The 25796-nt window shown below is 47.6% G+C and overlaps 1 protein-coding gene across 4 annotated transcripts in view; it reads left to right on the top strand.

Annotated features, from left to right (window-relative positions):
- FSTL4 (follistatin like 4) overlaps positions 1-25796 on the top strand; it is a 427364-nt gene that overhangs the window by 5916 nt on the left and 395652 nt on the right. For all 4 annotated transcript variants that reach the window (XM_059917074.1, XM_059917072.1, XM_059917073.1 and 1 more), the window contains exon 2: positions 1887-2022. In XM_059917074.1, coding sequence (XP_059773057.1) covers positions 1897-2022 — 126 coding nt within the window. In that variant the 5' untranslated portion in view covers positions 1887-1896. The remainder of the gene's footprint in view (positions 1-1886; positions 2023-25796) is intronic.

Below are 25796 nucleotides of genomic sequence, written 5' to 3'. Positions count from 1 at the left end.
TCTGCAGTCTCTGGAACATGGATGGCTCTGTGTTCAGAGGAGAATAATTTATGGGGAGTAGGGAGTTGCCCTATTTATTTTTAGAAAAACTGGTTGCAGTTAGGGAAGTCATTTTTATTCTCTTTTAGTCCCAAATGTGATTTTTCACTCCTCATCCCTGTAAGGACACACACCCTAGCTCGAGCCCCGGATAGGGAGCGTAGCGCTGGGGGGCCACTGATAACGCTGCAGCCCTCTCCCAGGTAGCTGCGGAAGCTGCAGCATTCTGCCCCACTCTGCCTTCTTCAGAGGGAGGAGCTGGTGCTGACTGCTGAGACCATGACCTTCAGATTGTATTTACTAGCCACTCGGACCGTTTCCCCAGTATCTCTAGCTTTCCCTACAGATGTCAAAGATGAACGGCTGAAGAAACAGAGGTAGGAGTAGGAGCCTGTGGACTCTTAAAAAAAAAAAAAAAAAAAGAGATGTCTTCTCTTAGAAGACAGTCATAACTTATAACCGTGCCTTTCATAGGCCAGTGTTACATGCCCACAATTTTTAGTTTGACTTCTCCTTCCTGTGGGCATTTCTGTCTCAAGTTGGGGACATAAAGCAAATCTGGAGCAGCAGCTTTATTTGGGTATGGAAGGCAGCCAAAGGAAACCTGGCATGTGGCAGGAGTGTATTTGTTTGGCAGCCCTGGCATCAGCGCTAGTGATCATTTGATACCTCCCCTTGTGTAGAGCAGGGATCCTTCAAAGCTGTTGGCTCTGGGGGTGAGCACGGGTGGACCCCTCAAACAGGCTGTAAGGTCTCTCAAGCAGCTAATCATCTCTGACTCGGACACCTGCTCATGACCAGCCCTAAGCCAAGTCACGGGGGTGCTGGCCTCCAAGGAGCTCTGTGTGTTTTCATCTCCCCAGCCATAAGCAGGATGCAGTGTGGACCACATGCAATTAAGCACTAAACTGTATGGTGCTCACAGAAATCAATAACCCTTAAAGTTTCCTTGAGTAAGAGTTCTAAATACTGCATGATGAGTTCTATCTGGATATGTTTCTTAGAGATACTGAAATTAAGGTTGGAATATGTTCACGGTGGAAGGCTTAGAAAGTACAGCTAATTGGACAAATGCACCAGTCTGTGTCTTTCTCCTCTTAACACAATGCCCAGCATATGTTAGGGAGTTGAATTTTTATTATAGCTGATTCTTAGTTTTTTTCATCCATGTGATTCTTTGATTACTTTCAATTGTCCATTTCTTAGACAATTTATCAAGTGAGTCTCAGGAAATATCTTAAACGCTACTGAAATCCTATTATCTATTGGATGCTGGGATTCTGTTACAAGGACTGGTCTTGAAACAAAAATAAAAATAGTAGACCCTTTAATGCTGTTTTGAAGTTCACAATCTTGTTAACTGAGGCATCAGCTACAAACAGGGGTGCTACAGATTTAATGTGATTCCTCATCAGCATTTATTGAGCACTAGTGTGCCCAGCTGCAAATGCTTTCTGAGGAGACAGAAGCATGGACGTAGGGTAACCTAACAGAGGTGCCTCAGCCTTCTCATCCCCATTTGTTCTTGAAGTTGTAGTGGCAGGTGCATTTTAAGTGGGTTTCTACATACCAGTTAGCATTTCTAGAGTTCTTACTATGTGCCGACCCTGCCTGCTTCAGTCCTCACAGCAGCGCTATTGGGTACATATTCTGACCCCATTTTAGATGTGAATAAACTAAGGCTCCGAAGTAATATAACTTCTCCATAGGAAAACAGAACGGTTGGTGCCAGAATTTAAACTTGGCTTTATCTGATTCTGGAGCACAGGTGCTCACTAACTAACTATGCCTTGACTTCTTTACACTTTGCAACGCTTAGTTCTGAGTGTTTGTCATTTTCTCAACAGACTCAACAAAATGAAGCCAGGATGCTTTTGGCTGCATCTCACACTGCTTGGAGCCTCCCTGCCTGCTGCGCTGGGGTGGATGAACCCAGGAACCAGCAGAGGATTGAACATGGGTGTGGGAGAGTCCCGGGAAGAGGTATAGTCACGTCACGGCTGATATGACATTTAAAACTCGTTGCTTTTCAATGTTAGAGTATCTAATTTCCTTTCCACTTTTAGTTTTTATCAAGTAGATTGCAGTGAAAATTAAAATCCTGCCCCCTTTTTGGTAGGGGACAGAAGGCAGCCATGCGTGTTGATAAGGACAGGAGGTTTATATCATGCTGTTAAGTAATTGTCTAAAATCTCTCCAGTGCCAAAAATGTATCCCCAGATCAAGCTATGGTTGCATGTTTTGTCATCCACACAGACCCACCAGAGAACGGCCTTTGTGTGTATTTAATAGCACTCTGAAAGTGCTGACTCATTGGTGGAGCACACCCATGTGAATTAGTGAAGTCTTTTAATTAAAAAATATGTTATAAAGGAAATAGACTTCTTTTCAGCTATATAGATAAGAAGAACCAGGCTGAGTAAGAACTGGAGGGTAGAGGTCCTAAGGGAGATGGCCTTAATGAACAGATAAGAATGATTAATGGCATGTTAGGTATATATAAATGCTTCTAAAGTGCTTGAAAATCTTGTTCTCAAATACCTCCCGGGAGAGTCTTGCTATCCTGCTAATTGCTTAGTGAACTCTGGTGTGAAGTAGTGAAGAGGAGTCATAAACTGCAGCCAGCCCTGCTCAGGTAGTAGGCCTCATGAATTTGGGTCTCATGAGGGATGTAGATTTTCTGCAGAAAATGTTTTGACATGCTGAACCTTGAGAAATGACTACACCCTTTCAATAAAATCACCTAGGATTTTCTTGATGACGTGATGAATACTAATTCTTACCTGAGAGCTTACCAGGGCATCTTAACTGCCGCTGTCTTCCATGATGCCTCCCCTTCACCTTTTCTCTGTGCGTGCTTCCCGTCCTGTGGAATGAGGAAGAAAAATCACCCCCAAAAGTCAACGTTACCCAGAGAGTGAATAACGATACACACTATATGGTAGGATTAATGCGTTATTTGATCAAAAGACACGATTTCTCTTTCATTATTACTTAATTGTAATGCAATCCCAAAGCTACAAGCCTTAATCTGCAGGGAGCTACAGAGGTAATTTAATGCGCACTCTTTTCCTGCTGAAGTTAGTGTGGCTTCCCTTTGTGGTGAGCAGATGATTAGACAGAAACACTCTCTCTCCCATCTAAATCCATGAAGGACACAACTTAAGGTTCTTGTGAAAGAGTCTGAAGGCTGACTTGCTAGCGAGCCCAGCATTTCCCAATGGGAATCGTTTAATCGTTATACTCATATCCATACAGAGGGAAAATGATCACTTAAATCCTATAAATATATTGTTGAATATTTAACGGCAAAGCAAACAGGCAAACACACAGCTATGTGTATTTAGTCTTCTTACTTTTGGGGCTCATTGGCTCACTGTTTTAAATCACTTATTTCAGTTAAAAGAGTCAAGCCTATTACGGTGGGATTTAGCTGGCGGTAAATTGAAGGTAAGTTGATATCAACCTAGGGTCTCTTTATTTTAGTTGTTACCACCCTAATTCTTTGTGTATCAACAAGAAAGAGTACATGATGCTCATCCTGAAGAAGTGAGGCGTTTTTTTGTTCGGGGGTGTTGTTGTGTTCCCCCCTTCACCCCATTAGGATAGAGCCCCGGAGATGCCATTGTCTCCCAGGTTCGGGAATTTCACTGCTTTAGGAAAAGGAAGTAATGCCTCTGTGGACTCCCAAAGGCCGGAACAACCGCCCTACCCATCCAGTACTCTTTGCCGTAGACTGAGTTTTTGTGAAGTGTTGTAACTTCTGCTCATTGAGTCTGCTTCTGTCAACTGTTAAATGAGATGGTGACAATGTGAATGGGCCCAGGACATAGGACAGCCCCTGTGAATGTTTAGAGAGAGTGGGCAGGACACGTAGCGTAACTGGTTAGTTTGCTGACCTTGATGACACTTGATGCACGGCCCCTCCGTGCCCTCATTCACTAGGGTCCTCCTGCCCCAGTGCCGTCCCCTCTTTTTGCAAGTCTGAATCAGCCCCTCTTCCAAGGCCCAGCTCTGGTTCTTACCTTTTCTCTAGAGTCTTCTTTGACCACTCTTGGTTACATTTGATCTCTTTCTCTGAACTCCTAGTCTTAGTCTTTCCTATCTTTTTCGTAGCTCTTGTATTTGTACTTTAGCATATGGATGAAGCCATCTTATTTATCTTTTTCTTCCTTACAGCATCTAATAATTTTAAGAGGAAAATAGAGGCTCATTGAGTTTTTGAGTCAATTGATATTTATTCAACATTTGGTACTAGTCATGAAGTCACCTTGGTGCTTTCAAATTTCACATTAGACTATCATGTATTTAAATGAGTTTTTTATACCTCCCTGCACAGCAGGCTCATTTCTGGTGTGGACGTGAATGGTGCCCCCAGCAAATCTGTCAGCAGTTTGTGGGCCAAGCCAAGCTTGTACCTTGTCAACATCCAAGATAGTCCTGTGTGTTACAGGTTCTGGGTAGTTTCTTCTTTGAATTGTAGCTCTTAATATATCCAGAACTCACTGCCTAAACCATGTTAAACTCCTCTAGCAGTTTCCTCAGACAGTCTTATTTTCTAAAAGAATCAAAACCAACAGTTTCCTGAGACTCAATAAATAAATGAAAAAAAACCTTTCCAGGAACTAAATGGTAAAATGTTTCAGTGTGTGTTTTCTTCCTGATCGTAGTACTTTCCAAAACATTCATTGACTTAAGTTTTTTTAAGTACTTGGAAAGCATTAATAAGATTTGATTTGCCTTTCAAGTTATTATACCAATTACTTGAGTGTCCTAAGGGTAAATAAGGATTAAATGACCAATGTGTGTGTGCTTGCACATTTTTAAAGCAATTATAACAATTGTGAATTTTGTTAAATTATTGTTTTATGTACAAAGACTGCAGTTGAAATAGTTTCAAGGAGTTTACCCATTTACAAACGTAGATAAAAAGAAATGTAGCTGGGTGGAGTGCCTCTTTAATAAAGAGCTGAGTGGCAGGACATGATCTAGAATACTAATGCAATTCTGAATTCAGAGGAAACAATTCTGAGAGATACAACTTACTGAAATTCTGAAATAGAGTTATATTTTATTTTCCCCCTTTCCCCAATACTCTGGCCAAGACAGATACAGTAGTAAAATAAATATTGGTAGAATTTTATACTGGGGAGACCAGGAAAGTGAGAAGGGATGTGATAACAGTCCCTAGGGACGTCCCTCTTGAGGGGCAGACATTTGTGGGCAGGTCCCCTCCCCTTTGAGACCTGGATACTGTGTTGCCATCACCCGCTGGGCTCTGGGATTGGATGGTGGCCGTTACACAGTCTTATGCATCCTTCTTGATCTTACTGAACTTTTCCTAAATTGATCTTACCCATGGTTTCTAGTCATGCACTAAATATCTGTGAATATTAATATTGGTTCCATTTAAAATTGTTAGCTTTGTATGCCTTGGTGCTTATAGACCCGAGATATGCTTTGATGTCAGACATCATTTGTTTTCAGTGTGTGTGAAGTCTCATAAGAGTCTTTGAGGAAAAAAAAATATGTAGTAGGAGTGGTATCGGTAGTCAGGATGCTTTCTGTCCTCCCTAACTAAGAGAGCAGGATCCTGCCCTGGTTGACCAGCCCGTTCCCCTTCTGCAAGTGTTGGCCCCTGACGCTGACTGCACTCCCGTCCCTGTGAGGACACCTTCAAATTGCAGAGAACTTAAATGCTCTGGCTTCTTTCTGCATTGGTTGGGCATTCAGGAGGACTCAGGCTGCTAAGACTGAGCATTAATTTAAAAAATATTTTTCTTCCTTGATAAGTATCCTTGTTCTTGCACATTTGATTGCAGTTAAGACAATGCTCCCCTGCCCTTTCTAGTGATGTTCTCCCCCCACAGCTCCCACCCCATGCCCCTGACTTCCTTTTGATTGATTGCCGGGGAAGAAGAGTTGATCACTCCGGCCCTCACTCTGTGGGAGTGGAGAAAACCAACTCCCTCCTCCCTGTGAACAGACAGGGTCCAGGCTGGATACTCAGCGTTTTCCAAGCCTCATCTGCAGTACAGGCCTGCATGCAGCTTTTATGTCTGTTTCCTGCAGAATCACCCTTCCTAAACACTCCCTGGTACCAACTGCAGCTTTCAAAGAAGACGAGACTCTGGGTGAAGTGTCACAGCAGGAGGCGCGAGTGGGGCCTTTCACTGGGCGTGGCGCACTGGGATGCAGATGGCACCCCTTATATGAATCCAGGACTTCTGTTGCGGGGCTGGTTCTGGCAGGGCGAGGCCTCTTCTCTGCTCCTCCAACTCCCGGCCATGGCTGTCTATTACTGTGTGTCAGAAGGTATGGATGTTAGTTTCTTAGGTAAAATTGGGAGAGCACAATCTCCCACCTGCAGATGTGAGTAAATCCATAATTTCCAAGGTGAAGGGTGGTGGCAGATCCTCCAAGCCCCAAGGGAGGATGAGCTGATTTCCACCTTCAGAGTTAGTGTGGGCTGTACCTACTCCTGTCCAGTGTCTCTTGAGCTTCAGTGTGCTTGTGAACAGGCCCTGATACTTCCAGTCTTGGAGGACAGTGGGCAGAAAAACCCTAGAGGTGTCCCCTACCACCACCCCCTATGCACACATCCAAGAAGGAGAATCCAGTTGGTGATGAACCCTGGCCTTTTTTAGCTTCTTGCTAACATGATGACACTGACTGCAGTCAGAAAAAGGAGAGAAACACAAAGGCTGCAGTCATACTGGGAAATAGCTTGCCATGAAATTGGCTTCGGGGGAGGGGAGGCAGGGGCAGGTAGGTGAGGGGAGAGGTGAATTGAAACAGCCTGGTTTGAGAGTCATTTTCACCTACTTTCAAGCAAGCGGGCAGATAAGAAAACTTAGATCTCTGAACCCAGAGTTCTGCCCTGGCTTACCTACAGGTGATTTAAATCCAGAGGGTCGGCCCACACTCCAACGCTCTCACCATCACCGCCTCTGTGCCAGACATCCTGGTGTCCTGCCCAGTTTCTGTCTCCAGCACCCAGCCAGGCTGCCTTGGGGACCACAACTGCCGGGTTGGTGCTGTGTTCGGGGGTCTTGTTTTCATTTTTATCCATGGACAGGGGAAGCCACCGTCTTTGTTCTTTGTGTTGGATATTTCTCCTCTCTCGCCGCTCCCAGCAAGCCTTCTACTCTGTACCAGTTAGAGCATTGTATGCCCCTTTAGTATTTTGAGATCATAGTTGACAGAGTTTTAATTGGCTCTGAAAAGTTCTGTGACCCAGGAAAATAAACATTTATGAGTTCACAGAAAACCATTATTCTTCCTCTTAATTTAGCCTTTACTCATCTATTTTCTGTATGTCTCTGCTGCTAAATAATCTCTGCCTCTCTAGGAAACTTCCCACGATTGTAAGCAGGACATCAGGCCTTGTGTTGTCAATGGGGCTCTGATTTCCGTTGTCGGGGCACTTGGCAGCGTCAGCTCTGTCAGGCCCCAGTCATCTGCTTGATTTGTTCTCTGTGACTTGTCCCTTGTGGGTTGTCTCTCTTGTTTCCCATTCAGAGAGAAATGAATGCCGTGTTGGTGTCAGACTCTAGCAGGCCCCCTGTGCGTGGCCTCCACTTCCCTGTCCTGCAATCCAGGGCCATTGTCCTTCTGTCTCCACCGCTGTGGCTTCTGCTCTGAGCCCCCTGGGAAGGGGAGGGTACTGGCTCCGGAGACGGAGGGCGTAGGATGAGAGGGGGGTCCCATACCTGAGAAAACTGCAGCGGGGCCAGGTGCATGCTGTTGGGTGGAGGAAGCAGCCGAGCTGAGCCCCTCAGGGCTTAGAGAAGCCCTCCGTCCATTGGGCCTCCCTTGTTGTGGCCACACACTTGCATCTTGGCCTTAGGCATTCCCTGAGGCAGGAAGGCATGGATGTAGAGACACCCAACCTCTTTCCTCACGGGTCGCTGGTTCTAATACCTTGGGGTTTCTTTCTTTCAAAAAGTAAAACCTGGGTATCCTCACTTACTCCTTCGTGGGAGTGGGGCCTCCAGCTTACCCTGGGGACCTAGCCCCATGCTTCGCTCAGGTATTTCAGGGACTATAGTGAAATTCAGAAAATAAAATTAATTTCGCTTCAGCTTAATTTTAACATGTCTCCCTGACAGCCCTTCTGGGCTTGGTAGGGAGCGGTGACACAGAATCCAGCCCTGAATGGACCCCTGCAGGGTGGAGAGGAATGGAATTCCGTAGGGAAGGGGGTGGGGAGGGGTTGGGCAGCTAGTGGTTTGCCTGGTGCTGCTGCTTCTGCAAGGGATGGTGGCATACAATTAGGTTTTGGAGAAAATAGTCCCCAGGGGAAGAGTCTGAGCGTAGTGAGGATGGACGGAAGTGGGGGGTGGGAGTGGGAGGGTGGAGGGAGAGGGCTGTGAAGTGTGATCGTTGGGTCAGTGAGTAGAAGTGGCTGGCTCTGGCTGTCGAGCTGGGGATGACACAGGGTATGTGCCAGAGGCCGGCGGTCCACCTGTGTCTTACGGCTTGGCCTTCTCTCTGCGGTCCATGGTAAAGCCCGTCAGCCCTTTGACCCGCTCCCAAGATTTGAGAAATGACCCACTGAGGCAGAACCAAGCAGAGCCCCTTAAGCACCATAGCAGCCTTCTAGCTCAGAAGCACAGTCTGCCACGAGGCTGCACGTCTCAGGGTGAGAACACAGGACCCCATTTGGGCATTGCGTTCCAGGTCTAGCCTGGCACAGCTGGTTCCGTGGACTTGAGCTGTTGCCTTCTCTTCTCTGGGCTTCAGTTTCCTCATGTGTAGAGTGAGGGGGTGGTCAGGATGCCGACTGAGGTCTCTTTTGTGTTGTTTTCACATCTAAGTTCTATCGCTGCAGACTGGGCCCCTTTACAACGTGAGCAGAAAGCTCAGTGTCCTTTCAGTTGTAATCCTACCTCTCCTTCTTAATCCCATGGCCAGGCAACAGGTGTGAGGCCTGAAGGCGTGGCCCGCCTTGCCTTGCCTGAAGTCTCCTTGGGTGCACTCCTCTGGGAAGGGATAGCAGGTGAGGAGTTCATGGAGACCATGTGGGGTGGAACCATATGGGCTCTGTTTGACCGGAAACACTCCCCCGACCTTCATACAGACCCGGGTTCAAAGAAGGCCCCCTGGGTTAAGTGCTGATGCCACGACCACCAGCCACCTGCTGGTGTCAGGGAGAGAAGTCCTTAGTGTACTGAGCCGGAAAGGAACTGGAATTGATTGTCTTATTCAGTGTCTAACAACGGCTAAATATCTGCTGTGTGCTGGGAACCGTGCTCAGAGAAGGGGTTCCTAGACTGTTTGACTTCAAGAGCAGAAAAATGAAAACTTTTTAAAGAAGAAACTCAGCTACCTCCTGGAATCCCTATCACCTCTTTACTTATTTCATTATTTATACTTTCTTATTTATAAAAAAGAATAAAGGCCAGACTTGCAGAACAACGTGCAGTCCATCCCACAAAAGCCTTCCACAGGCACGTTCTATATTGCCTGTGCAGGTGTGTTGTGTCTGAGGACCAGTCACAACAATTACATTCACAATGTAATTGTGAATCCCAGGAACATTGATTTAGATCATAGGGAACTGAGACACACTGAAGCATTTGGTGGCCTGGCCTTGAATTTCCTGGCGAGCTGGAATCTAAGCCCTGTGGAGACACCACGTCCCAGACCTAGGGCCAGTGTTGTTCTCTGCAGTGCCTGTCCTAATTCCACGGCTGGAAAGACCTAGCTCCAAGATAGGTAGGATGAATGCTCATCCCAGAAAGAGGCCCCTGGGCCCTCTGTGTAGGTGGCAGGAGGGTCCTCCTGCAGATAGGTTTCCATCGTCCATCCCGCACAAGTCTATGTGGAGGTGACAGGTGTGGCTGGGTTTAAAGGGAGACCGGGGTGCAGGATTTCTTGTTCATAGTTTTGAAAATTTCTTGCCATCTCTTTAATCTGCTCATGAAAACTGACACACCACTGCTGTTTGGTGGACAACTTCTTCCTCCTAGTAAAAGGCATTCTCGTTTTACTCCTAGTCAGGAATAAGAAACCTCAGCGCTTGCTCTTGGCTGGAGTGAGGAATGGAGGGTGAGTGACCTGTGGGACCTGGGTCTTCCCTTGGCCAAAGGGTGCATTTCAGCCTGACTCTGTGCAGGGTAGGAGTGGAGAAGCTGGTGCTGATGAGAGGCTGGGGTTGGCCTGTAGGGAACCACGCTTGGCTTCCTTCCAGTTGCAGGAGCTTCTAGAAAGACACCTGAGTGATTGCTTGATGCTTCACCTGGAGGCTGAGCCCTGCTTTTCCCCCCTCCCCAGTGTTCCAAGAGGGTCTTAAGATCGAACTGAAACCCTTCTGAGGGCTTAGTTGGAAAGGAGAGCTGCCACTGTTACTTTTGTTAAAATACTTTAATCACTGAGGGTCTGTTTTGGGGTAGAAAGTGTATGTGTATATTTTTTGAAGAGTTGAGAAGTCGTCCCTGTATTTCTCAGAAAAGTCCTTTCCAGAGAATACCACTGGTGACCAGCGAGCCCTTAACATAGTAGGAAGTGGATTAAAGAACCACGTTTGCTGACCACCTAACCAGCTATGAGGGAGGTGGCAGGTGCCAACGTCACCACCCAGGTTTCGGCCCCAGCGTGTGGAGCGTAGCCTGCTTTTCTGACCGCACATCTCTCCCTGCTCAGGCTGAGCGTTCTCTGTGCTCTTGGTGGCTTGTCGGCTGGTGGTGGGCAAGCTCCTGGCATAGACAGCCTGAGGCAGACAGCTGTCCCTGCTGTGTCCTAACTGAACCCTGCATGTTCTACGTTTCCTCTTTCTCCTCCACAATGTTTGTTGTTGCTTTAAAACCCCATAGCTGCTTTTTCCAGCTGGGGCCAAATCACTCACTTGCTGCTCTGCCTGTCTGCACTGCTTCCTAAGGGATCTCCGGTCCTGCCTTTGACTCAGGGGCCCCTCAGGTTGGAGGGCCCAGTGGTTCAGGTCTGCTTCTCCCCTTCCAGCTGTGTGGCTGAGAGAAGTTCCTTACTCTCTGACCTTCAGGTTAGCATTGAGTAAAATGCAGGTGATAAAAGCCCCGGTTTCCGAGTTGTCATGAGGACTAAGATGGTGCATGTAATACCCGTCACGGACACCTGCTCAGAACATGGCAGTCAGAGCTGTGGTTTGTGTCTGTGATCTCAGAACCCCACTAAGTACCAATCAAGAAGACCGTGCACTTCTCTTGCGCCGAGGGCTGGCGTGTCACGTCCAGCTGCAGTGCTTGTCACTCAGTGTTTAGCAAGGTAGCTTTTGGGGTGGGAGGGTTCTCTTTCTGGTGGAATGGTCAATATCCTGAGGTCTGGGCCCCCTGGGTCCCCAGTGTCCAGGGGAGCTTGGTACACAGCAGGATGTTCAGATACTTGTCAAGTAAGTGAATGAGGCAGCGATCTTTTATTATTGTTTTGGCATCATATAGGGATTTAGACAAGGTGACTTGAGTTTCTAAAACTCCTTACAGAAGAAATCCCAGGAGAGACCAGGCTGTTCTTTGGTTTCCACTTGTAGCAGAATCCCGTCACAGTTTCAAATCTTTCCATCATCCTTACTGAATCAGTAGAAGCTTAAGAGCGTCCTATGGGTTGTGTATGGGGGACGGGGGTGGAATCCCTGACTCATTTGCTGCCTCCTTCTTCGAGTGGTCTGAGGGCCTGCCTGACCCTGACGGTCCCTTCTACGAAGAGGCCAACACACCAGGCAAGCACACCAGACCCTCACCCAAACTGGAAACCTTAGAGTGCAATGTAAACTCACATGCAGGATGTTCTGTTCATGCTTCAAATTTTCAGGGTCAGCAGAAATAGTCTGTGGCTCCAGGGAGGGTGGCTGCCATCTGTCCCTACAAAGGGAGGACTGAGGGCAGTGAGAACGGAAGTTGTCTTTGGGGATTTTGTTAAACAGCTGTTAGACTCCTGATGGCTTTTCTTGACGCTAAGTCTTAGGTCAGTTGGAGTAAAAGCTTGCTTAAGCTGTTCTATCATTTAAAGCTTGCTCTCTAAATAAAGAAAACAGAACTCTTCCCATTTATTTGCCTTTCTAACCTTGCATTTAAAACATGCTGGAAAACCTCCTCTATAAGCAAGGGCCTCAGGTTTCTGTGGTTTTGCTGATGTCACATTTTGTGCATTCATTCCAGGGAGTTAGACTTTCACGTGGAGACACTAGGAGATGTCAAATGGGAGAGGCCTGCCAGGCGATGCTCTAATTGGAGTGCTTCTAAAATGTGCCCCAATGGGCCTCCTCTTCCTCCCCCACTCTCTTCTGTTTGGTTGTTACCTATGCTGTTGTTTTCACTTTAGCATTTGGCTGTGAAGAATGGGCTTCTCTGCCTCGTGCCTGGGTGTTCATCCCCTGGCAGTGTAGCTGAGTTTGTGTATGTGTTTGTGTCCCAAAGCAGAACTTCCCACTTGACCTTCTCAGGATGCTGTGCACCTACCTTGTGTGGGTCTCTCGACCCTGGGATATCTAGGCCAACTGGGATATCGGGTGGTCTTAAGTCTTAGTTATCAGTAGGTATCCACTGGGCACCCCTCTGTGTGCTTGGCCCGGTTCTAGGGCCAACTGGATGAAGAGAAATGGGATTGGTGATTCTCTTCTTGGGGCTTGAGGACCAGTGGGGCGTGAGAGTGGGGTGGGGAACTGGGAGGGTGATGGAGCCCTTGGCTATTGCTGAGCAGAATATGAGTTAGCAGAAGGAATTTAACCCTATGTCAACTTTAGCCTAAAGGAAATTAGGTATCTTTCTTGAGTAATAATGGAGGAAGTAACTCCCGCCTTCCCTGGTTTCACTGGTCCACCCCTGGTCCCAGAGCAGGATGCTTGTTCTCACAGTCCAGACTTTCTCCTCTCCAGAGGGGTTGTGACTAATGGCAAATCTAGTATCACAGGTTCATCCACGGCCCATGACTCAGCTGCTCTGGAGCTTGGGGGCTGGAAGAAGCTGGCATCTCAGGGTGTCACCCCCACAGGCTGGACACAGTGGTGACTGTAGTAGCTGGTGGTGTCCAGGGCCCCCCAGCCCTTCTCGAACTTGTCCACCAGAGCGGGGTCTGCACCCCTCTGGGCCCTCTCCTAAGGTGGTTCTACCCGATATGGCCCTGTCCTTCTTGTTGGCTCAGAGGACTTTGTCTGGCCGTGGGGAGGGGATGGCTGCTCATTGTTGCTGTGTCTCATCTCTCTGGGGGTGTGATAGCATGTGACATTACCACCCCAGTGCCCAAACCATCATACCTGGAAGTCTTAGCTCTTGCTTTTGAGTCCCATCTTGAGCTAGGTGTCCCTCCTTGTACCGATTGTTGTACCAATTAGTTTGGTAATTTATAGGAGGAAAACACTTCTGTGGCCATGCTGACTAGGACAAAATTATCTGATTCATTATACATTCTAGATGAAAATGTATAATAAACTTTAAACCTTGTCTCATTCAAAATGATTGTTCTTATGTTGCAAGAGAGGATGGTCCTGAGCTGCATTCTATAGGAAATTCCTGTGTGTGGTGGGCTGATGTCTCACCGCGAGATTATGAGAAAGGAAAGGGAATAATCACAAACAGCTCTAAGAAATCACCTATACACGTGCACACGGTGAGCAGTTAATGTGGTACAGAACGTTAGCAGTGGGGGCCCAATCGTGGGTGATGGGAGAGTTGAGAGCAGAGAGGCACTGGGTGGGAGGCGGGCTTGGGAAGGGCCTCTTGAAGGTGGAGGGCCTTGGAGAGGCTGGCAGAGATGCGGGTGGGGAGAACATTTAAGTATTTAAGGAGGAGGCGCCCTCCAAGTGTAGGTGTGGGCTGGAACAGGACTGTGTCTGGTGGGAAGGGAGAAGAAGAGGGACTGATGGGTGCGGATACCCAGGCCTGCTGGCAAAGTGACGCAGGAGGGACCCTTGGTGACCACAAGCAGAGTCACCTTCCAATGTGTTTGTGTACAAAGAAGGGTTATGTTGAGGCCCCAGAGACCTTCTGGAGCCCAGCAGGCTGCCTGGGGGGTGCAGGGTGTAGAGTTGTCAGGAAACCTGTCCCCCCTCACCCGCCTTCCCAGCTGCACCATCTCCAACCTCCGCCTCTCTCTCCTTTGCCTGTTCTCTCTGGAGACCGGCCTTTCTGCAAACCTGCAAATCCCGTGTCATAGCCTTTACATTGTAACATGGCCCGGCCACCATACGAACCTCAGGCTCCAGGGCCCTGGAATACCCAGTCGAGGTCTAGTCTCTGAGAACCTGGTTGGCTCGACTTGGCCAAGCGTCTGCCCTGGTCCTGTCATCTGTGGCCAGGGGACAGGTCCCCAGAGGTGAAGTCCCATTCAGGGGCTCTGAGCAGAGGCTGCAGGTGGCAGCCTGGGAGGCTCCAGTGAAGAGGCAAGAGAGCAGGTCACTGTGGGTGGACGGGGCTCGCGAGGCTAAGGAGCCAACCTCCAACCTCTCAGGGCTCAGAGTAACGTGTGCTGCGTTTTCAGGAGTGCGGGCGTTTCATCAAGTTGAGCTTTCCCATCTTCAGAGCTGGAATTGGGGGTAGGAGGGCCTGCCTACGTGGTCTTAAATCTTTGCCCTTCTGCTTCGTGTGCGCAGCTTCCTCTACCTGTCTCACTGTTACCCTCACCACACCAACCTGGCCTGTCTGCGGCTGGGCAGCTTGGAAACCCAACTTACCCTCCCTGGTTTATCCCAGTAGACAGGCTGTGAAGGCTGCCTGACTGGCACGGGCTGACTCGCATCTCGCCAGTCCTCACGCTGACCCTCTCAGCCCTCCTGGTGCCTGTGCTCCCGGTGCCTGTGTTCACGCCCTGTCCCCATCAAATTGACTAAAGGGCAGCAGGCTTTGGGGCTTGGAGGTGGCCCTGTGACTCCAGAGTTCACACATCTTGTAGGGCAGGGAGCTCCTTAGTGCAGCTGCTTTAAGGTTTAGCTGGAACTGTTCTTGGGAAGAAAGATGGGGCTACATGGGAGGGGAGTCATGGCTTTACCAGATGCCTCTTCTTAGAGGGTCCACCACCCTGTGGAATCCAGTGAGTAACATCACAGTCGAGCTACTGTGGGATAATTAGGCCAGTCACCGTGGAAGATGAGACACGATGGATGCTCTCCCAGTGCTGGGGCTGAGCTTTGTTCCCAGCCAGGTGGCAGACTCTTGTTGCATTAGGAACTTGGGTTTTGCTATCATGTGTATTTCTGGGTAACTAAGAATTAAGGAGTGTTAGGAAACTGGGGACACCTCCAGGGTGGGCATGTCAGGGCAGGGTGGCCTCTGGAGCTCAGAGCTGGGAGTCTGAATGACAGTTCTCACCATTCTTCTACAGGAATAAGGAGGAGATTCCTGATAGGGACACCTTTGAATTCCATAGTTATTAATGTTGATAACATTAATAAACAGCTATCATTTTGTCAAAGCTTTAAGTACATTACTTCATTGACTTCTCAAAAAGATTCTGTGAGGTACCCTTGAGTTGCTTATATTACACATGTGGAAACGGAGGCTTCAAGATGATGGGTGAGTTGTCTGAGGTCTCCTGTGTGTTAAGTGGTAGAGCTGGGCTTTGCACCTGGCATTCTGACTGTCCTGCTATGCTCCTCACAAGATCCAGCTGTGCTTTTACCCAGCCCTCCCCCTTTACATGTTTTTGAGACCAAGAAAAGGACATGTGATGATGATGAGCTTTGAAGGCCAAAGCAGACCCTGTCACATCAGATAAGGTATCCCCACCTCCCAGAGGGCAGCAAAGCTTGAGGGCCTCCTGACCCTCCCCGTGGGAAGTGGCAGAGCATGTCCTGTCCCTATTCACCCGCTGGTTCCCCAACATGCATACATTTCTCTTGTCTTCTCCCACTGTGGGAAAGGGCCCACGGGGCAGCCGTGGAATCCACGAGAATGAACATCTCTTAGGCTGTTTTCTTCTGTTCTTCAAGGAGGTCTGGTGGGGACTTTGCAGTCAGTGCCCTGTGGGTCCCTGAGCATCTGCCCTCATGTAGGGCAGGGCCTGGCCAGGCCCACTGCTGTGACTGTGCACATGGAAAGGTGGGTGTCTGGGCTCTGGATGGAGAGCTAAGCATGACGGTATGCGGTGCTCTGTTTCTGCTTCTAAGAATTGGCCTTGGGGAGTGCCTAAAGGTTGATGAGAACTGTCTCCCTTTCAGAAGCTGGACTCTGGGACATTGACTTTAGGGAAGAGGCAAGAGTCCCAGCATCGGTGACCAAGGTGGCCACTGTCAGATACAGGTTTCTGGAGGGTCAGGAATCCCAACTGGAAACTGTTGGTGTTTGCTGACTCTTCCACCAGCCACTGGAAGAGAGCAAAGGGGTCAGTGCTGTGTTACCGCCAGAGGCAGGCTCCCTGTGTTCCTGCTGCTGGGGGGAGGCTGTCATGGAGGGCGGTCCTGTCTTCCCCAGAGGTGGGAGTGGTAGGGCAGTCCCAGGTACACAGGGCACTAAGGTTGGCCCAGCTGTGGGAGCAGGCGCTGGCCCCTTCAGAAGTATGCCTGCCTTCTCCAGGTGGGCGAGCACACGAGGAAGTTTCAGCCCCTGCCCCATGGACGAGGAGGGAAGGGCAGTGGCATACAGAGTGCCCACTGCAGAACACCGAGGGGAAGGAATCCTGGCATTTAAGTGTACTGGAGCCAGTCAGCCAATGGGCAGCCCCAGAGGGTCAGAGAAAGTCAGGGAAGGCAGCCTGGGGTGGGTTTAAGAAGACAGGTGAGGGGACAGCTCTGGGCAGGTGTTGATGGTTCACGATTGACACTGTACCACCTGATGGCGCCATCCCCCCACCCTGTCTCTGCGCATCATTGCCCACTGGGGCAGCAGAACTGTCGGCCCCTCCCCACTCCAGAGGCCCCGAAACACTGATGAGCACCTCTTTTGTTCTGCTCATCACGGTGCCGGGCAGCCTCCGATGGAGTGTAGTGGGCCCTACACTCCAGACTGCGGGCAGCGTGACACCCGACGGTCCCCCAGATGCTGGCTGTGGCTGGGAGCTGGTAAGCTACAGCGGCCACCAAGCAACCTTCCTCTGTCAGGTCTCCCAGCAGCCTCACAGGCACTACCCTGTATCCCACTTTACGGCCGAGGAAACTAGCTCGACGCTACCACCGTGGAGCCGGAGACCCAAGGTGCTGGGGCCCAGATGAGCACTTTCACGACCACCCAAAGCCAGCTTGTGTGCTCCAGGCCAGTCACCCTCTTCTCCCCATCACTGGGGCGGCTCCCACTTCTGGGTGCTAAGCCTGCCCTTCCCAACTGCACCCAGTGGCTGCTGAGATCTGCTGAGACCTAGATGCTGGGGTGGCATTGCTCCCCATGGAAAGAGACCCCAGGCCTACCCAGCCATCTACCTGCTTTAATAAATCTTGCTGGGAAAGAGAAATCGGCGCTACTGTGTCTGTGCCTGGGAGAGTCTGGCTGGCACCCGTGGAAGCTGTGGTGGTCCACCAGAGGCTGCCCGGCACCGCGATGAGCAGCAACGGCGAGCAGAGTGAGAACTCCATTCTGGGGGAGAGAGTTTGTAAGATACTTGGTTAGCCCAGTGGTTCCCAATCGTGTCCATACATTGGAACCAGCTTTATGAAAATGCCGATTCGTGTGTCCCAGCCCTAGAGGTTGTGATTTAATTGGTCTGGGGTGTGGCCTGAGCTCTGGATTGTTGAAAACATCCCTGTTCAAGAACCACTGGGTTAGCTTGTGGAAGAAGTGCAGATAGAACGCCCACTTCTCTCATCATTGTCCTTCTCAGCAAATGCTCTTCAGGGGGAGAGATGATTCTGGGTGTTGGAGACAAAGCCCCCACGTGCCTCTGCCCCAAGTGCAAGGCCCTCTGGGAGGTGTGGGTGACTAAGGCTGGCCTGGCTCCTGACCGGCAGGTGGAGGGCAGGTGTCTCTCCAGCCGAGGAGTGAGGCTCAGTGTTCTCTGCACAGGCCTCATTCTATTCTCAGGACCACCTTCTAGGCACCACCCTGAATGTCATCTCCTAGCTGAGCAGGCTGTAGCTCCTGGAGCATCCTACTTAAGTGCAGCAGGGGAAGGGCAGGGAAAAATCTGTCGGTTTTACCTGGGACTCTCAGAAGGGCCAGCTACCAAGTGAACAGCAATCCAGCTATGCTGTCCATTGGGTGCCTTTCTTCCTTTTTGACTCTGTTATAAAAGAAGATTGAAAAAGAGCCTTATTGTGCCTTAAAGGCTTTTTAATTATATATAATTCATTTAATTTAAACTACTTTAGGTTCCATTTTTAATACAAGTTTATAGTGGTACAATGAAAGTGCTTTCTAATCAAAGTGTGTTTGTGGATTTATCTCCTTGTATAGAAACCGATACCCATGGGAACACAGGCCAGTTATTAATTCAGACAACAATAAAAAATCACCATGTCCTGAGTGGGAGGCATGGTGGTGGAGGCTCGTGGGGTGGCATTGGGGGTTCCTCCAGAGGTTATGAAGATGGAAGGGGGTGGGTGTGGAGAGGGCTCAGCAAACAGAAGTGGCCATTGTGATGCTCGCTGCCATTTCTGGGGCCACAACTGCTTCCACTGCTAGTTCTCACTGCTGGTGCCACAGCTGTGGACAGGGAGATGGTGGTGGAGACGGGGGCTTGTGTGGTGGCTCAGAGGAATGACTGAACAGTCCTGAGCAGGGGAAGGCCCTGCTCTGCACAGCAGGGAGCAGGGGACAGGTCTGTACTCAAATAACAGCCCCTGGAGGGGCCCCCCTGATCACCTTATCTAAAGTAGAAAAGCCTTTCCCCTCTCTCATTCTGTCTCCTTTTCCTGCTTTGTTTTTGACCATGGCACTTCTTACTATGACATGTTCCATACATTTCATTTGCTTGTTTGTTGCTGTCTCTCTGCGTGAGAGCATAAGCTTCATGGGGATAAGGGCTGTGGCCGTCTTGGCATTGCTGTATCCCCAGGACAGTCAGTATTTATTGAATGAACAGATACATGGATAGATGAAGGTAAGAATAAATGAACGATCAAGAGACTTACAGGAGCTCTGTTGGGAGCCCTGGGTGAGGGGCTGAGCGTCTCAGGGAGAACCAGGGTGGAGGGGAATAGCAGGATAAGGCCTGACAAAAATGTTTCCGCAAAGGCGAGCCCACAGAAGCAGGAAGTGATGAATGAGGAAGTGAAGGCGATGCTGAGGGGGGGCAGAGGGGCCACTGGCCAAGCAGGAGCACCAGCAGGGAGGGGCCTGTTTCTGGGCAAGCTGAGAGATTCTGGTTGTGACGCTTAGACCAAGGGGTTTTTGCTGTTTCTTTTGGGGGAAGTGAGTGTGCCTGTCCTTAGTGTGCTCACCTTCACACCCACTCCAGCCTTTTTCTGTTCCCTACTTGTGCCCATAAAGGGGTGTGTCTGGGCTGGAGACTCAGGCTCAAATGCAGAAGGTGTGGACAGGCAGCCAATTACCAATCTCAGTTTAGTCTGCCAGGCAAACTGTAGCTACTCTCTAGACTCAGCTTCTGAAACTGTAAGACTGTGAGTGACGCAGATAGTGGTGGAAGAGACTTTTAGAAAATAGACAACAAACAACTTACTGGTCACTCAGCTAATGTGATGGAAGTGGCCCAATGAAAAATGAATGAATGGAAAAAAGAATACAGCTGGATTGTTGCCACACATTTATTATTCAATAAATATTGTGTGGTTTGGGGGGGAAAAGGAGCCCCACCATGGCTCTATAAATTTTTGCATCTTTAAGTCAGATGATCTGTATCTGTGACCCACCCCCACTCCATGTGGGGGTGGGTCACAGATAAAAACAAGAATGAAAAACAGACTCAGACATGAGAACAGTGCTGGAGGGCAGCCTATTTTCCTCTTTTGTCTTTTAATTTTCTAGACACAGGTTATTCTAAACCTCATTGTGGCTTACAGCTGGCAGAAGAAAAAAAGTGGCAGGTTTGAATATCACATTAAACAGGTTGATGCTAAGTTACGTTATCTATTGGATGGTACCTGGAGGGGATAATGAATAATTAAAATGTAAACTACTGTCCCTTTCCCTCCCAGAGGCCATCTGTCCTCCCCCCGCCCCGAACACCGACAAGATGGTTTTATTTGTCTTGTCGTCCGTGGACGGCTGGAGCACAGGATGGGACAACGGGTGGACATGAAGCTTCGCAGAATGAGAAAGGCATCCTAGGGTGTCCTGATCCTGTGGAAACTTAGCTAAAAATGGAAAATATAGAAAGTCACACTTCAGTGACAGTCAGTGTGTTCCACAAGCCTGGAGGAGACCCTCACTCACCCCGTATTCTCCTCAGGAGATCATGAAATAAACTGACTTCATTCTTGCAGTCAATCTGTTTAGGGCCTATGGTAGGCCAGGACCTGTACTGGGGTGAGAGAGGAGTGAGGTGTGGGCCATGGGGGAGACAGACGCTGCCCTAGTAATGACAGTCCTGCATGACCGTGGCCCATTGTAATCAGCTCTGTGTGGTGAGCTGGGCTTTGTCGGGCCTGCCTGGTGTCCCCGGAGAGGACAACTGTTAATGGGGTGGTCCCTGGGGTGCCAAGTTAGAGCCCCATGCTGCTAACTCTTAGGATAGTCCTGCCTGCAGTGATTACTTGTTCTCAAGCAGAGACGTGCATTACTTTCCCCAAATCAAAAACTTAATTAGTTTTTAATTTGTTGGGTTGTCAGAGAGATGAAGCTGGAAAGTGCCCCTCTCTCCTTCTTGGTCTCTTCATCTGGCTGTGTGCAGGTGATGATGTTTAACAAGGTGGAGAGATCAATTAGTCATTGACATTTATGCCATCAAATGTAATTTAATGTTTACTTGTACTGTCATATCAGTAGATTCTCTACAAAAGACAACCTTAAATCCAAAGCCAACTTTTCTTTTTAATTGTAAATTAATAACCTTTAATATATAGCTTTAAATATTACCAAGAATTTAAGATCCCTATAATCCTCATATAATATTCTATTCATTCTTTACTTTTAAAAACAAGAAAATTAACTTCCAAGTCATCTTAATTTCTGAAGGCCTGGCAAATATCCTCATTCTTTCTTTTTACTCTGGTGTTCTTGTAATCACCATCAATATCTTTTCTCTTTAGAGTATCACAGCTTTTCTCCAGTGTGGCCCCCCTGTGTTCCCCATCAGAAAGCGCTGAGCAGAACTGCCTGTGGATTCCGCCCATGTTTCTGAGTCATTACTTGATTTATCCTGGCTAGGCTGTCTGGTCTGCCCATTCACAGATGGGGAACCTGGAGTGGGAGGTGTCTGGGCTGCGGCTGGTGGAGCACTTACTAATAAAATCAGGCTATTCAGGCCTCCTAGAGGCTATGAGGACCTTGTTTCAGTTTCCCTTGTGAACATAATGAAATTGATGTTCCCCACAAAGGTGCCACAGGGAGGCTATTGGTGATTTCATATTAATGACTTAAAAAAAAAAAAAGATGACTGCACCTTAATCATAAAGAGATTTCTGTGATATTTTTTCAAAATTATCCATACATGATCTTTTCCATTTGTCTTAATAAACCTCCATTAAATGCTTGGGTCCTGTGTAAACACCTGTTTGCTTACACTGATCCATTTATCGTTGGGCGGGAAATAGAACGGACACAGAACGTGCTCACTGTATGGTCCATGTTTCAGCCCCGAAGTCTTGGAGAAGGTCCCTTTCATTGCCTGTGTGGTCATGCTCCCCACCACTTCCGTTCTCATTTTCCTGATAGAGGCCAGGGAGGCCTCACTGCATCGGGCAGCTTGCGGGCTGAGAGGGGAACACCCCTGCCTGTGCCAGCAACCTCTGTTCCCTAAGCATCCTGAGGTGCAGGGCGGCTGGCTGTGCTTCTCCCACCTGTAAGGCTGTCTACCTGAGAGGACACACTCTGCTCTACCCAGAGGACTCCTGGCATGAGGTGCTATTCTCAGGGAGGTGGGGAATGGGCTCTGACCCCTTGACTAGGTGAGGTGGCATTCCTCAGGAGCGGGCACCTCCTCATCAGTATCTTCCTTAAGCGCTTGCCGTGGGCTCCACATGACCGGAGGGAAAGCTGATGTTCAGACTCCCCCCCTGACGCCCCAGGAAATCCTGTTGTTGGCTGGATTATTCACCTTGGCTCTCAAGCTAGCTCTTGAGTTTAGGGTTAATCCCCTAACCCTCTCTTCATCTGGCTTTGAAGGCCCTGACGCGGTGTGCTGGCACATCTAACAACGCAGTGGTTTTCCTTCTGCCTTTACCTGAGCCATATAAATGAGATAAAGTGTACCAAACACTTACTGTGTGCTCAGTAAATGGGAGACAGTGATGGAATACATAAGGCATCGCTTTATTTAGCAGTGTTCTATTCATCCAAGTGAAGGCTTTAATTGCAGAATGGTGTCCTGCTAGCAAAAATCAAAGTCATTAAGAGTCAAGTTTTTAAAATTCAAATGAATAAATGAAAAATTGTAAGAAAGGTTGTTAAAGAAGCATTAGTTTTAAGAGCATCTCAGATATGAAAACCTTAGAATTTAGTTGTCAGAATTTGAGTAGTGATGAGTGCTGTTAGCAAAGCTTCCATACCAACTGTACCAAGTGGTTTATAAATTGAGCACTTGGGCTTCCTCTCATAGCTTCTTCAGGCAGTGGGAGCCTGAGGAACTCTGCAGCAGGGGCTTCCCCAGCCCCTCTCATGCTGGACTGGGGTGCTGCCGGGCATGGGCTCACCACCAGGACACTGGCAGGGGCAGAGGTTCTGCAGCTGCCCACCTCAGCAGGCCATGCCCCATCTGCACCAGACTCACCTCTGCTTTGTCTACAAAGACCTGGCCACGTCAAGCTCCATTCAACTTGCGTTTCCATGGCCTTCTCTTCTGAGTAGTGGGTGCTTTTGATCCCCACTTTGATAACTCACAGAACCAACATTCTCCCAGAAGCCACTGAATCCCATAACATTTCAAGTGACACACTGAGACTTATTCTCTAACCAAGGATGACTGGACACACGGCCAAGGGGGATGAATTTGATCTGTGGCCAAGCTCCACCACCGTTTTCCTGAGCCTCACATACAGCCTAATGTCCTGAGCACCACCTAAGATGGATGAAAAGGATCCAGGCATGGAATCTGAGGATCTTCATTTGTCCTCTTTCAGCAGCTCACAAACTATTTTTTGGTAGCTGAGAATCCGTAATAGATTTTTGGATTATGAAAAATATTACTCAGCACTCATATTATATTGATTCAAAAATAAAGATTATGCAGTTCAACTGTACAATAAAATACAGCTTTATGGAATGGTAATTTTTTACTTAAGTTCTTCTACATTATAGTAGAAGATAATGGATTCAGGAAGGGCACAATGAGGAATAAAGCTGTTGTATTGGTTAAATGACATTTTAAATGATTTGGCTGTCAAATTCGTGGAAAGGTTATGAACAGTAAATGAAAAATCGAAAATTAATTCCCTACTTCAAGAAAATGTGATTTATACCATAATAAAATTAGATTTTTAGTTAAAGAAATTTAGTCATTAAGTAATGCCCATGTGCTAACTCTCATTTCTAACCATCTGGTTTGAAGCTTCTGCAGCACATAATTTCTTCCTTCGGCAAAGCATCTGGGGCCTTGGTGTCACTTCTATAAGTGAATTCTGTTCTGTACAGTTCTGCTACAGCTTTTTGGGGCATACTTTTTCAAGTACTGAAAAGATATTCTTATTTATCCACAATAATTGACAGAGACATTAAACTCATTTCCCTCCCCAAGTGACCTTACTATTTCTCTCCCTTAGTTATCGTCATTAATGGCAATAAAGATGATGATGGCGGCCATCATTTAAGGACTACTGTATGACAACCACCATGCTAAGTGTAGCACAGGCTTATTATTCCACTTAGTCATCCCAACAACTCTACAAAGAAGGTACCATTCCTGCCCCTTATTTCACAGATGAACAAACTGAGGCTTAGAAAGGTGAGATAATTAACCAAAGGTGGCAGGGCCATCGCTGTCAGGAATAAGCCAGGATCCAGCCCAGATCCATCTGACTTCAGAGTTCCATTTTTTAATATCTGTCATGTGTCTCCTGAACATTCACTGAGTATTTGCTTTGAGGCAGCAGAGCATAGGGGTAGGATTTCCAAGACTTGAGTCTAGCCTTGACTTGGCCACTTGCTACCCTGTGATGAGTCAGCAAGCTGTAGCCTTTCCCTCTGTAGAAACTTTCTCATCTGTAAATTAGGGAGTATGATTATTCCCTTTCTTCAACAAGTTTCTGTTGTGTACTACAGGTACTTTGTCCTATTATATATATATATTTTTTTAACATCTTTATTGGAGTATAATTGCTTTACAATGGTGTGTTAGTTTCTGCTGTATAACAAAGTGAATCAGTTATACATATACATATGTTCCCATATCTCTTCCCTCTTGCATCTCCCTCCCTCCCACCCTCCCTATCCCACCCCTCTAGGTGGTCACAAAGCACAGAGCTGATCTCCCTGTGCTATGCGGTTGCTTCCCACTAGCTATCTATTTTACGTTTGGTAGTGTATATATGTCCATGCCACTCTCTCACTTTGTCACATCTTACCCTTCCCCCTTCCCATATCCTCAAGTCCATTCTATAGTAGGTCTGTGTCTTTATTCCCATCTTGCCCCTAGGTTCTTCATGACCTTTTTTTCTTTCCCCTTAGATTCCATATATATGTGTTAGCATACTGTATTTGTTTTTCTCTTTCTGACTTACTTCACTCTGTATGACAGACTCTAACTCCATCCACCTCACTACAAATAACTCCATTTCGTTTCTTTTTATGGCTGAGTAATATTCCATTGTATATATGTGCCACATCTTCTTTATCCATTAATCCAATGATGGACATTTAGGTTGCTTCCATGTCCTGGCTATTGTAAATAGAGCTGCAGTGAACATTTTGGTACATGACTCTTTTTGAATTATGGTTTTCTCAGGGTATAGGCCCAGTAGTGGGATTGCTGGGTCATATGGTAGTTCTATTTTTAGTTTTTTAAGGAACCTCCATACTGTTCTCCATAGTGGCTATATCAATTTACATTCCCACCAACAGTGCAAGAGGGTTCCCTTTTCTCCACACCCTCTCCAGCATTTATTGTTTGTAGATTTTTTGATGATGGCCATTCTGACTGGTGTGAGATGATATCTCATTGTAGTTTTGATTTGCATTTCTCTAATGATTAATGATGTTGAGCATTCTTTCGTATGTTTGTTGGCAATCTGTATATCTTCTTTGGAGAAATGTCTATTTAGGTCTTCTGCCCATTTTTGGATTGGGTTGTTTGTTTTTTTGTTATTGAGCTGCATGAGCTTCTTGTAAATTTTGGAGATTAACCCTTTGTCAGTTGCTTCATTTGCAAATATTTTCTCCAATTCTGAGGGTTGTCTTTTGGTCTTGTTTATGGTTTCCTTTGCTGTGCAAAAGCTTTTAAGTTTCATTAGGTCCCATTTGTTTATTTTTGTTTTTATTTCCATTACTCTAGGAGGTGGGTCAAAAAGGATCTTGCTGTGATGTATGTCATAGAGTGTTCTGCCTATGTTTTCCTCTAAGAGTTTGATAGTGTCTGGCCTTACATTTAGGTCTTTAATCCATTTTGAGTTTATTTTTGTGTATGGTGTTAGGGAGTGTTCTAATTTCATACTTTTACATGTACCTGTCCAGTTTTCCCAGCACCACTTATTGAAGAGGCTGTCTTTTCTCCACTGTATATGCTTGCCTCCTTTATCAAAGATAAGGAACTCTTCCCTCCTTTATCAAAGATAAGGTGACCATATGTGTGTGGGTTTATCTCTGGGCTTTCTA

This window comes from Balaenoptera ricei, chromosome 3 (genome assembly GCF_028023285.1).
Source record: "Balaenoptera ricei isolate mBalRic1 chromosome 3, mBalRic1.hap2, whole genome shotgun sequence".
Taxonomy (NCBI): domain Eukaryota; kingdom Metazoa; phylum Chordata; class Mammalia; order Artiodactyla; family Balaenopteridae; genus Balaenoptera; species Balaenoptera ricei.
The sequence above is the reverse complement of the archived record's forward strand: the minus strand, read 5'-3'. Positions and strand labels throughout refer to the sequence as shown.